Raw genomic sequence first — 13,547 nt, 5'->3', positions numbered from 1 at the left:
AAACACCGTCGTCTCCTAGCGAAGCGAAGCGAACTATTGATGGAAACTTGCATGCGCACTTCCGATTGAGCTATTTATTACTTGATTTTATTACACCGTTTTAAATGTTAGTATTGATTTGCAAAAGATTCGAAAAGATCAGAAAATAGCACAAATGTTCCATTATTTGCAGACATATTCTGCCGTTTTACGCATAATTGTCCCATGTTCAAAAAAGTGCAACTGAGAAAAACGCGATTGAAATGTTTCGACCGATTTCTGTGTTTATACGCATAATTGTCCCGTGGGTTCCTATTCGCCCTATGTTTATCACCCTTATTTGTGATTCTCTTGCTATACAACAGGTAAACAAGACATAATGCTTAGTAAACCTAAGGATTCTATTAGAGAAAATGCTTGGCGGAACAATTATGCGTAGAAGTGCAACGATGGGACAAACAGACTTGGTGTTGTTTTTAATGAGTTTCCGAACAAAGTACCAGATTTTATGTGTTTTTCTTAAAGTACACATCAAACTAAACTTAAAAATGTCATAAAGTCAAAATCGTCCAAAACTGACATGGGACAATTATGCGTAGAACGGCAGTATTGGTATTAGAAAATTGAAGGCTTTTTGGGTGAGACTTTGAAAACATCAATTTTACTGTTTGTTTTCTTTACCCACTATATCTAAGCAACCAGAGGTACAATATTCAATGTTTCTTAGACGAAATTTTAGGAAATTTTCTTAACTGTTCGAAAAAAATAGTTTCAGAATTGGGCACTATTTCAAAAATCGAAAAACTGTTATTTTTTAGGTAAAATCATACTTTTAATGGCCATACCTTGAAAACGATGCACTTTAAAAAAATTCTGTTAGGTTCTTTTCGATATCAAATTTAATTGTACATTAAAAAGTATAATTAAAAAAGTTAGGGGAGTATGGCTATTTTTATCAACATAAATGTGTCAAATAATGAAGTGAAAATCGTTATTCTTATGTAAAATTTTCTGATCCTTACGAAAAAAATATTTTCAGAATTTTAAATCTGAACTAACATTTGAAAACGGCCAAAAATGCTTTTATAGTGGAATTGGGGTTAAATAGACTCTAGATGATTTTTGCGGTGCAAGTGGTTATTTTTACTGGATTCCTGGGACATTTTCACATAAATTAAGTGCATTTTGGATGGCCGCATAAAGCCTCCGCTCTAAATAAAGACCGATTTTCGAGAAAAATGTAAAAAAATGGGGAATTGGGGCAAAATGGACCCTTTGCCGTTTCGTGCGGTGGATGGAACCATCACCAATCGATTCCCCGTATTTTTTTACATAAGAAACGCTATTTTTCATACCAGGAAACCAGCCGCGTTCATTTAAGTCCGATTCCTTTTAAAAATACATGTTTTCAAATATTTACGTACTAATTTTCCGTAGGGTAACAAGAAAAATGGGACATTTTTAAAAATCGTGTGCGACACCTCCTTAGGCAAATTAAGCATCTGTGCCAATATTAAGTTAAGGTCAAGGAGTCGCTCATGAGAGTTGAAGTTTGTATGGGAATTTTTGAAAAAAAAAAGTATGGAGAAAAGCAAAATTTTTGTTTTTTTCCCGGAAGGTGGTGTTGATTGTGTGGAAATTTTGTCAAGATCGAAGAGTGGAAAGCGATCCAAGTCGTCAAGCTTCTGTAGAGTTTAGGAAGTTTACCATGGCAGTTGTGAAAGTTTCACTCCATGTTACCGGCTCACAACTCATTTTTCAATTTCTTGATTGTGGTTCATCGATTTTCGTATTTTTGACGAACCATTCGTACAATTGGGTACTAAAGCTCTATGTCAATTTTTATGTACAACGGTAAAAAACACGATTAAAAACCATTTCCGATCACTTTTTTTCATTTTAATGCAATTTTTTTTTTTTTGGCAGGACAACATTTTTTCCATGGATCAACTATGGTCCCCTTGGAACGAGCTGTCAAGTAGGAGCTTTTCTGTCAGGAAGGACCGCGAGGTTAATTTTTCTAAATTGATTTAAAAATCCATTTTAAACTCTTTGTGGTCGTACAAAGGGTCATTGTGCTCAGAAAAATAAGCTTTATCGCTGTAAACAATAATATCAGCAATCTAAGCTTCATTTTAGGACCCAATTGACTTAACAAAACTTCAAGGAACGTATTTTGTTTGGGCCTCAATCTAAATGTTGAAAGTGTCCAAAAAGTGAAACATTGTGCATTTCGACACTTGAATTAAATATGAATGTTAGTGTGAAATTTTCAAATAGTAAAACTTTGGTATGTCCCAAGCAAAGTCGAATGATTTATTTAATCTTGTTTCAGCTACTAGATTAAGATCGATTCAATTGACGCCAGCCAAGCCCTACCGTCTAGCGCAAAATAACACCAAGCGGACCAACACGCGCCAATAATTGGCCGACAGCAACATGCAACTTATGGCCTAGAGTGCTGCAGTTCACCCAATTCTGCACGGCAAGCCTTCTAGTTGGCCTTCTGCTGTTGCATCACTCCAATACGTCACCATCAAGTTATCGACTCTATCTCTCTGCTCGTAATAGTAGTACCAAGAGCCCGTTAGCATTCCGATCAACCAGAATAGCATACGAATGGCACGGGGAAGGCAAAAGACCCAATAACTAGGAAGCATCAGCCCACACGAGCCATGCGAAGACAGTACCTGGTACGGCTGAAAAACGCGCCAAGTTCAGTTGGGACATTAGCGTGTACTACTACTACCCGAAACATAGTCGTGAGGTGAGGAAGACTATGAGAGGTTGAGGTCAGAAGACGCGGGGTAGATCTTTTGCCGGGTTGGCACTCTACCAACATCACGAAAGAGACTCATTCGAAGCACATGGCTCAAGCCGGCAAACGAAGAGGAAGGCCAAAAGAAACTTGGCGAGAAGAAATTGGAGGCACGACCACGCGGTGCCTTCTTCTTGATCTTTCCAACTTGAAATTCTTGTACTTCTTATTTTGGGGGGCGATAATATAAGCCCTCTCACCAACACTCGCTCGAAGCTCCTCACATTGTATTGGAATACCTACATAGCTGGAGCTGAAGCGCTATCAGAAGCAGCACATGGTCATGACCGTGGTGGCGCTGATTTGGCAAAGTGTCTTGCTCGTCGTCGTCGTCGTTGAAGTTCGGCTTGGAAGGTCGGGTCATGCTGGTGGAAACTTCGCGACGATTGTCCTAACTGGTTTTTGCGGGTTTCGCCGGTCTTTTTTGTAGGTGTGGAATAGATGGTTTCTTTATGGAGGTCGATTGATTGAGGTGCGCTTAGGCTTCTCGGACTTTCAACCGTATCCACCAACGGGGAACGTTAAGTGATGACGTGAGCAATCTCCGATTAGGTATGGTGTGAGCTAATCGACGCGGCTATAAACTGAGAGCGTAGCAACTTCTTGCTGGAAGAACTCAGAACACGGATTTAAATTTGGATTTTTGTTTCGATTATCCAAAGTTCCATACAAACCTTCGGATAATCGAACTTCGGATAATTAAAACTTCGGATAATCGAGTCTGGACTGTAATTGTAATAGACATAATAATAAAAATAAAACTTCTGAAAAGTAGTTTATTCAACAAGTTGCTAAACAATGATTCTTTGCAACACGAGCCGTACATTTATCCAATGAAGCTCTTCATAGTTCGTGTGTTTGTTCAAAACCCCAAAACAGGTCAAAAAGAAACAAGTGCTGAATCGTTCAACATTTCAGCACGCAAATGATTGCTGTAAATGTGTTTTTGCAATTCCGCTGTGAAACTGTCAACTTTTCCGGTCCTTCTGGAGAAACGAAACGGCCTACTTTTCCCTACCAAAAATAACAGAATGGAAATGGGTGCTGAAAAGTTGAACTTTTCAACACTTGTTGCGAAAAGTAACATTTTTAGTTATTTTTTGTTTTGAACGGTGAATTTACTTAACACATGGATGATAGACATAAAATTCCATTCAAAAAGCGTTTTTTTGGAATTTAAAAAAATGTTGTAAGCAACATGTTGCAAAACATGTTTTTTTCAGCACTCGACGTATTTATCCAACTCGCTAAACCTCGTTGGATAAATCTGCTTTTTGCAACTTGTTGCATAAACTACTATTTCCGCACTGTTTATTTTGTAAGATGATATGTTGAGTATTTCGTCACTATAAAATGACAGAAAAGAAAGTATTCACAAAATTGAGAAAAAAATGCATTTTACAACTCGCTCGAGTACTGAAAAGTTTCACTTTTCAGAACGTCGTCAAGCGTTATAATAATGAAATTATAGCATCCTAATGTTTGATAAGGGGAAAGAAGGCTGTTGTCTTCTTCTTTATAGTACCTTTTTGATCCAACTATTGACGACTTACGGAAAGGAATTCCATCTAAAATTAACCAATTCAAATTCGCTGGCTTCCAATTGCTGAAACAGCTTTTTTTTGTAGATTAGCTAACATTTAAGAGAAATTTAACCCATTGAGAAATGTAAAAATAGCAGACCCTGATTGGGTCATACATTTTTCTGGCAAATTTGTATGACCCAATGTCAAGTTCAAAATATTTATGTAATGATTTGTTTCGTCACCTCATCAAAATTTTTTTTTATATTTTAATAATTTTTGAATATTTTTAAATATTTCGAGTATTTTAAGGATTTTGTGTGTTTGAAGTGTTTTTGTATGCTGGGTAAATAAAACCCGCTTCGCAACAAGCAATGAAGTTTTTTGAAAATAATCTTTAAAAAAATAGTTGGGGTAGTCGAAAAACTAGCTGGACTAACAAAAAAATGACCCACTCTCAAAACTGACAACATTTTTCAACTTAAAAATTAGATAAATCAACTAACTTTTAAGTTAGATTTTCAGTTTTAGGAGATGGTTGGACCTGTCAAATTCTCGAACTATTCTTAGTGCATCTCCAGCGCTGGGTGCAAACATCGAAGCAAAGCTAATTTGCACCCGACGTCAACCCCATCGCGGTACCTGTCGCGGTAGCAAATTTGCTCTCAGTTCTACGGGATTTCTCTTTGCTACCCGGTATTCAGCCTGTTTGCTACCGCATCAAATGGAATTATGCACGGAAAAATCGAATCAAGCACGGAAAAAAATTAAAAAATCTAAAAAAATTTAAAAAATCTAAAAAAATTTAAAAAATTTAAAAAATTTAAAAAATTTAAAAATTTAAAAAATTTAAAAAATTTAAAAAATTTAAAAAATTTAAAAAATTTAAAAAATTTAAAAAATTTAAAAAAATTTAAAAAATCTAAAAAAAATTAAAAAATTTAAAAAATTTAAAAAATTTAAAAAATTTAAAAAAAATTAAAAAAATTTAAAAAAATTTTAAAAATTTAAAAAATTTAAAAAATTTTAAAAAAATTAAAAAATTTAAAAAATTTAAGAAAATTTAAAAATTTAATTTTTTTTTTTAAATAAAAAAATCTAAAAAATTTAAAAAAATAAAAAAATTTAAGAAAGTTAAAAAATCTAAAAAATTTAAATAAAAAGAAAAAAATTTAAAAAAAATAAAAAAATTGTAAAATAATTAAAAAAAATTAAAACTTTTTTTAAAATTTTTAAAAAAATTAAAAAAATTTAAAATGTTTAATTTTTTTTTAAATTAAAAGATTGAAAAAAATTAAGGCCGTTGCAAATATTTTTTGTAGTTTATGTCCCTCGACACTGGTCCAGGTCGAGGGGACGGAAGGGGAAAAAAATTAAAATTTAAATAACAAGCTATGTTCTCAACATTTGAATGAAAAAAGTGTTTTAAAATGCATTTCACACCTGCCCAGTTGTTTTGCAATCATTAGTTTCAAAATATCCAATTATTGAAAAGATTTTTTTTCGCCGAATTGGAATTCCACAAAAATTGAAAATATTTTTGACCGAACCCATACATGCTAAATATGATTTTAAACGCAGGAAAATGCATTTCTAATTGTTTTCAGTTGGATGGACTTTCCTTTAACATTTGGAAACTTTTTGAAAAAATATGTTTTTTGCCCCCTGATTTTTCGAACCAATTTTAAAGTGGGGCGGGGGCGACATAAACTTTGAAAAATGTTTGCAACGGCCTAAAATAATTTAAAAAAATATTTTTTTAAATTAAAATTTTGTAAAAGTAAAATAAAAAAAATAGAAAAACTAAAAAAAAATTTAAAAAAAATTAAAAATTTAAAAAAAAACTAAAAATTTAGAAAAAAATGAAAAAAAAAATAAAAATTTAAGGTTTTAACGCATTTTTGTATTTTGAAATCTTAGCTTTTTGAATTCTTGAATTTTAAATTTTTAGAATTTTTTTTTAGATTTTTGAGTTTTTGAATTTTTGAATTATTAAATTTTTGAATTTTTAAAATTTTTAAATTTTGAATTGTTGAATCTTTGAATTTTTAATTTTTTTAATTTTTAAATTTTTGAATTTTTGAATTTTTGAATTTTTTTTAATTTTTGAAGCTCCTACAAGAGCAGACATAGAAAAATCTCCGAAACATGTATTCAAAACTTTGCCCCCGGCTTGCCTGTACTTGTCGGGTATCAGAAAATGAGTACCCGACAGGTACCGACACATATTTTTCTTCTACAGACGAACTTGAGATCAAATTTGATACCTGCTTTGCTACGCGCGGTGGGAGACTCGGGGGCAAACTCGAGAGCAAATTTGGTGGGAATCAAATCGGGTAGCAAATGATTTAACTTTCGACATTTTCGAAAAATAAAATTCTTTGAAATTTTCAATAGGATTAAAAAGTTTAATAAACTTTAAGCATTTCTATGCATGAATCAACACATAATTATTGATTTTGAAGGTAAACGAGCGCAAAAAATGATAAAAACCCATATTTGCCCCCCGCGGTGGGCTTATTTCGATGGCAAATTTGCTACCCTAGCGGTGGGGATGACGGAGTTTTTTCAAGGTGGCAAATTTGATCTCGGTATTCATGAACCGGGTGCAAATTTGATTTGCACCCCAGCGCTGGAGATGCCCTTAGTACTTTTTGTTATACACAAAAGTGTGGGTTGGCGAATTAACTAGTATTTTTAAAGGACTTGTAATTATTTTTGTTGTAACTTTAACGATAAATCTCCTTTTATTTTTATGTCGATAACTTCCGTAAAAATGTCTAACATTTAAACTAGAAAAAAAATTAATGAAACGTGGAGATATGCCTTTTTCATCAATTTGCATTTAAGTCCAATTTATTTGTAATTTTTAGCAGAAAAAAATCACAAAAACATGAATTTTATCATGTGAAAAAATAGAGAGTCTATCTGGGAGACAAAATGTTACTCTCTGGGTCTCAATGAAGCTGTCAAAACAGGGTTCGAGCAAAAAACCTTGCAAGATAATGTTTGCAATCACTTTAGAAAACATTTTTAATCAAAACACATTTGTAAGTATCACAAGTAAGGGTCCTGATTTTCTTTTCAAAAATCAGAAATCACTCACTCATCGCCAACTGAACCATTCGCGAGCGAGCACGACTCGCTAGCTGCCAGCGTCTTAGCCTATCGCTTCACACAGCGATACAAATACTTCGCGAATTTCTTTGCCTACTTCGTCCGTCGACCCGAGTCACAAACGAATATGCTCAGAGAGGAGAAAATCTAACAAATTAGCAGCGCGGTCCTCTTTTGCAGTACCACGGTTTGTCGTCCATTTGAATTTGGCATGGTGGAAATTGCTTTGATGTTATGTAAACAACAAAATTTCAAAATATTGTTGATAACATTGATTCGACGAGTCAGCTTTGAGCGATTGGAGTGAGAGAGAGAGAAAAAGAGATAATTTTCAGTAGCGATTAGAGGAAGAGGAAGTGACAAACGGTAGAGATTGAACAGAGCAGTTTTGCATTGCGATCGATTTGTGCTCACGAGTGAAAGGGTTTGTTTTGAGCAATCAGGGACCCTTCACTTATAAGTTTTGTGAAACTGTTGTTTATAATTGTTATAATTATGAACATAAATTTTCCAAAATGTGAAGTGTTTGAAATCGCTTTTATTTTTGTATCACAAAATATTTTAAACAGATTGTAATTTTCAAAAAGACAAAAATTAAAAAAAAATCAGCGGGAAGCTCACAAGAAGAACATCTACAAGAGATCCTGTTCTTATCACGCTACTCGTCAGAAAGCGATTCCTTCCCCACATATTGTTACCTAACACACGTTGTTCCCGATGACCCGCGGGAGTCACACAGGTTCGTCCTCTGAAGCTCTCCACAGAGAGTAAGAGGGAGAGTCACTTTCATTCACACATTCAGAACCAAACCATGTGAGCTCTGCTTTTTTAGTTAATACAACTAATCAAATACCTTACAGGGTTGTTACGGAAAAGCCGAGAAAAAATCCGCGCCAGATCCGCGCCGACCCCAAAACCCGATCCGCGCGAAATCCGCGTCATATAAAAAATCGCGACAAACATAGAAGAGAGTAACATAATGAATGAAAGTTTAAACGAAAAAAGAATAATACAGAAGGCATTTGGATCAGTACCGTTGATCAGTTGTGAATTCATATCCCTCCTGTACCAAATGGAACCTTTTTTGCCATTTCTGAAACAATATTAGCATTTTTTTGCAACACATTAAGTATCGTTGCTTTAAAAACAAATTCAGAAAAAAAAAATTTAAATTAGAAAATTTAAAAAAATTAAAACCATAAAATAAATCACCAAATAATAAAATCTAAGGATTTAGTACTTGATAATTCTCGCCAAAACTTTACTCTCGAAAATCAAAACACGAAATTTCTATTATTTTCTTCTCTAAATTTCTCTAAACTAAAATATGACTCCGAAAATGATCTGAACAACGGCAAAAAAATAATTTAATAGTTTAATAATTCAATAATTTAATAATTTAATAATTTAATAATTTAATAATTTAATAATTTAATAATTTAATAATTTAATAATTTAATAATTTAATAATTTAATAATTTAATAATTTAATAATTTAATAATTTAATAATTTAATAATTTAATAATTTAATAATTTAATAATTTAATAATTTAAAAATTTAATAATTTAATAATTTAATAATTTAATAATTTAATAATTTAATAATTTAATAATTTAATAATTTAATAATTTAATAATTTAATAATTTAATAATTTAATAATTTAATAATTTAATAATTTAATAATTTAATAATTTAATAATTTAATAATTTAATAATTTAATAATTTAATAATTTAATAATTTAATAATTTAATAATTTAATAATTTAATAATTTAATAATTAAATAATTAAATCATTTGATAATTTAATAATTTAATAATTTAATAATTTAATAATTTAATAATTTAATAATTTAATAATTTAATAATTTAATAATTTAATAATTTAATAATTTAATAATTTAATAATTTAATAATTTAATTATTTAATAATTTAATAATTTAATGATTTAATAATTTTATAATTTTATAATTTTATAATTTTATAATTTTATAATTTTATAATTTTATAATTTTATAATTTTATAATTTTATAATTTTATAATTTTATAATTTTATAATTTTATAATTTTATAATTTTATAATTTTATAATTTTATAATTTTATAATTTTATAATTTTATAATTTTATAATTTTATAATTTTATAATTTTATAATTTTATAATTTTATAATTTTATAATTTTATAATTTTATAATTTTATAATTTTAAAATTTTATAATTTTATAATTTTATAATTTTATAATTTTATAATTTTATAATTTTATAATTTTATAATTTTATAATTTTATAATTTTATAATTTTATAATTTTATAATTTTATAATTTTATAATTTTATAATTTTATAATTTTATAATTTTATAATTTTATAATTTTATAATTTTATAATTTTATAATTTTATAATTTTATAATTTTATAATTTTATAATTTTATAATTTTATAATTTTATAATTTTATAATTTTATAATTTTATAATTTTATAATTTTATAATTTTATAATTTTATAATTTTATAATTTTATAATTTTATAATTTTATAATTTTATAATTTTATAATTTTATAATTTTACAATTTTATAGTTTTATAATTTTATAATTTTATAATTTTATAATTTTATAAATTTATAATTTTATAATTTTATAATTTTATAATCTTATAATTTTATAATTTTATAATTTTATAATTTTATAATTTTATAATTTTATAATTTTATAATTTTATAATTTTATAATTTTATAATTTTATGATTTTATAATTTTATAATTTTATAATTTTATAATTTTATAATTTTATATTATAATAATTTGATAATTTAATAATTTAATAGTTTAATTATTTGATAATTTAATGATTTAATAATTTAATAACTTAAGAACTTTCTTGAAAAATTAAAAATTAACAAAAAAATCAATTCTAGATTAAATTTTCAAAACAACCTATCCCTCATGGGTTTCCTATGCAGATATGACCTTTTGAAAATTTAATCGAGAATTGTAATATTTTCGTAATTTTTCAATTTAATAATTCGTACTTTTTTACGTTTTTTGAGTCTGTAAGTTTTGACAATTTCAAATAATGAATTCTATTTTTTTTTTATTATTTGAATATGTAAATTCTGAAATTTCAAATTGTTGAACTCCAGATTTCTTTTTTTTTTAATTTTAACATTACATTTCGCTTTTAGACGGAGATTTTAGCAGATTTCTAAGTGGATTTCGTCATGTTGTGATAATTGGGAGTAGAATCAATTCTACCTGAATCAGAGTGGCAACAGAATTTTTTTCAATAAACCAAAAATTTAAAAATTTAAATTTTTATATTGAAAAAACATAGAAAATCTAAAAAAGCTTCAAATTTTTTAATTTTGTAATTTTTTCGAATTTTGTTATTTTGATTTTCATAAAATTGGTATTTATTTGAATTGTTAAGCAGATGTTTTAAAAATAATTAATTGTAATGTTATGTTAAATTTATATAACAAATCTCAATACATTAACAAAATCGCTCCTTGAAGATTATTTCAAAGTTTCGTATTAAGAAAAAAAAAACAATCAATAATTTTTAGAAGAAAATTGTCTTCATTAACAACTTCTTAGAAATTGATGTTTTCGCACTCAACGAATAAGAATGAATTTAATTAATTCATAATAATATTTTCCTTTGTAATTTGAATGAAATTCTATCGTTCTCAATTATTTTGTTTATCAAAATTGCTATCCGCGCGAAATCCGCGCCTGAGCAAAATTAGTCAGCAAATCCGCGCCAGATCCGCGCGATACGCGCCATCCGCGCCATCCGCGCGATCCGCGCCGTCCGTAACAACCCTGAACCTAACTAGACACTGAACTAAAACCTACACCAACAAAAAATCGCGAAATCCACACACTAACGGGACCGCCGCTCGGTCGGATTTTTGTCCACTTTTCCCTTCCATTGCCTCCCGTGTGTGTGGCCTCCCTCTTGAGCACGATTCTTTCGAGGGAAAAATTTGCACTTTTTCGGTGTGTGTGCTGTGCGCAGGCCTACCGGCAGCGATAGAGGCACCGTTTTTTCCCCCAACCTACCTACTCGTAATAATATTATTTAACCGATTGTAAGTAAAAGCCATTCTTCAGCACTAATGCTCCCTTGACCAAAGGTCGCTCAAATGGCCCCCCTCATGAATGTGGTCACGTCACGAGTTCTGAAGCGCGCCTAGAACTTGAGGGAAAATCAGGCCTCTTTTTCCGCCATTCATTACGTAATTTTGAGAAATCTGTTTCGTCGCAGATTTTTCTTACGGGGTGATCCGCCCCTTTCCCGAGGGTCTTTCTCGGCCCAGAGTCGGTTACTTTTGGAGTCTTCCTTCTCGAATAGTCCATCTTTTGGAAATTTTCCACTTACCTTGTTGGCAGTGGCCAACTTGGCGGTGTAGATACGGCTGAGGGCCATCGTTGCCGAATGTTACGCTAAAGATTTGTCCACACTCGACTGAACAAACTTCCGAAATCTGGAGGGAAGGAAAAGCAGAGAAAAGGGGGGAAGCTGTAGTAAAGTTCGTGATGAATATCCGGGGTTGGTTCCGGCCAAACACACACACACAATCACTCAAGAAATCTTCTTTCAGTCACAATCTCTTCCAAAAGGACCACAAGGATCTAAACAATTCACAATCAGATTCCCTCCGACAAACAGGAGATGACTTTCCGCCACACACCAACTACCTGACCCCCAGGGACACTTACTTCCTTTTTCCCACACCACACGCTCGCTGGTGATTGATGCAAGATGCTTTCGCCGATTCCTCCGAGAGACACTTCCGAGCTGTTCGCCGACACCAAACCAACTGAGCCAGGCGGAGAGAGAATCGCTCCCAGAAAAATGTCCCGCGCGCTGCTGTACGGCGGCGTGGCTTGGGAGCGGCCGGGAAGGACGTCACGGGCACGGGGTGCGACTGCCGGAAGTGGAAGCGGTCCTGGTACGATAATCCTTGGTAGGTGGTTAGAAAATCCGACAAAATCGTAAACAATCCGAAAAGGTGGCGTGCGTCGTGGATGCGCCCTCGTGTTGTTTACGGTGGTGGTGTGTGTGAATTTCACCACGAACCGCGTGACGTTAGCACGCGCTACGAATACTGTCAAAAGTGAGCAGGGTTGCCGATTTCGTTAAAAAACAAAATGGAGCGAAAATTTTTAGATTTCATAAACGTCGCAAACGCCACTTTTAGATTTACCCATGATTGATCAACTACCATTTATGGCTTTGACCTTTTCTGTCAAGAAGGGTCGAGAAGTTATTTTTTTAAATTGATTTCAAAATCCATTTTAAATCCTTTGCAGTCGTGCAAAGCGTCATTGTACTCAGAAAAATAAGCTTTATCGTTGTGAACAATAATATCACAAGTTAAAGCTTAATTTTAGGACCCAATTCCCGGTATTTTATGGTTCGAGACTAGAAGAAAATTCAATAGTCCTAAAAGTTTCTACATCAAATTACAATAAAGGTTTTGAATCGGAACTTAGTATTTATCAAAATAATGTTTAAATGAATCAGTAATTTGATACAGGTATAGAGATTTTCGTGGCTTTTAAATTTAATTCTCCAATGCTTAAAAATTGTTTTTGATGTATTTTTTCCAGCCGTCCCCTAACATGACAGTTTCCGTGAGTTGCGCGTATCCACCGACAGATGGCAAGTGGGCCTCGTCAGAGTCCGCCCATTAAATACGCAACTCAAAATTTGCATGGGAAACTTTTTTTTAGTGACGGCTTTCGCGGCACGCTCCCTCCAACTGTTCGAGACTAATATTTTAGATTGGCGTATCTCTGAACAAGTTTTTCAACAAAATGATTCCAGAATGCTTATTTTGCCGTTTAAACCGAAATAAGGCATACACTATATTTATTTAAACTATTTGCCATTTTCAAATGTTTGGCTAGATAATATCGAAGGCCGCCATCTTAGGCCCACTGGGCCCACAAAAAAGGGTACGCTCAGTTTGTATGGGAGCTGTCAACATGCACCCGGGCTGATTTTTTCCGAATTTTGGTCGATTTTTTAGGCTATTCTGAGCAAAATTTGTTTTAGGAAAAACTTGACTTAAGTCACCGAATCCTAGTCACGACGTT

The 13,547-nt window shown here is 31.3% G+C and overlaps 2 protein-coding genes across 2 annotated transcripts in view; one reads left to right on the top strand and one right to left on the bottom strand.

Moving 5' to 3' along the window:
* LOC120424434 (probable citrate synthase 2, mitochondrial) overlaps positions 1–12,321 on the bottom strand; it is a 33,348-nt gene extending 21,027 nt beyond the window's left edge. The window contains exons 1-2 of the mRNA XM_039588554.2: positions 12,165–12,321; positions 11,824–11,929 (exon numbers count right to left, since the gene is read on the bottom strand). Of these exons, the coding sequence (XP_039444488.1) occupies positions 11,824–11,871 (48 nt within the window). The 5' untranslated portion in view covers positions 11,872–11,929; positions 12,165–12,321. The remainder of the gene's footprint in view (positions 1–11,823; positions 11,930–12,164) is intronic.
* Positions 1–13,547, top strand: part of LOC120424431 (tyrosine-protein kinase receptor) — a 295,519-nt gene that overhangs the window by 91,382 nt on the left and 190,590 nt on the right. The window lies entirely within an intron of this gene.

The sequence above is a fragment of the Culex pipiens genome, chromosome 2, assembly GCF_016801865.2.
Source record: "Culex pipiens pallens isolate TS chromosome 2, TS_CPP_V2, whole genome shotgun sequence".
In the NCBI taxonomy this organism is placed as follows: domain Eukaryota; kingdom Metazoa; phylum Arthropoda; class Insecta; order Diptera; family Culicidae; genus Culex; species Culex pipiens.
Note: the sequence above shows the minus strand (reverse complement) of the source record. Positions and strands in the feature narration are given on the sequence as shown.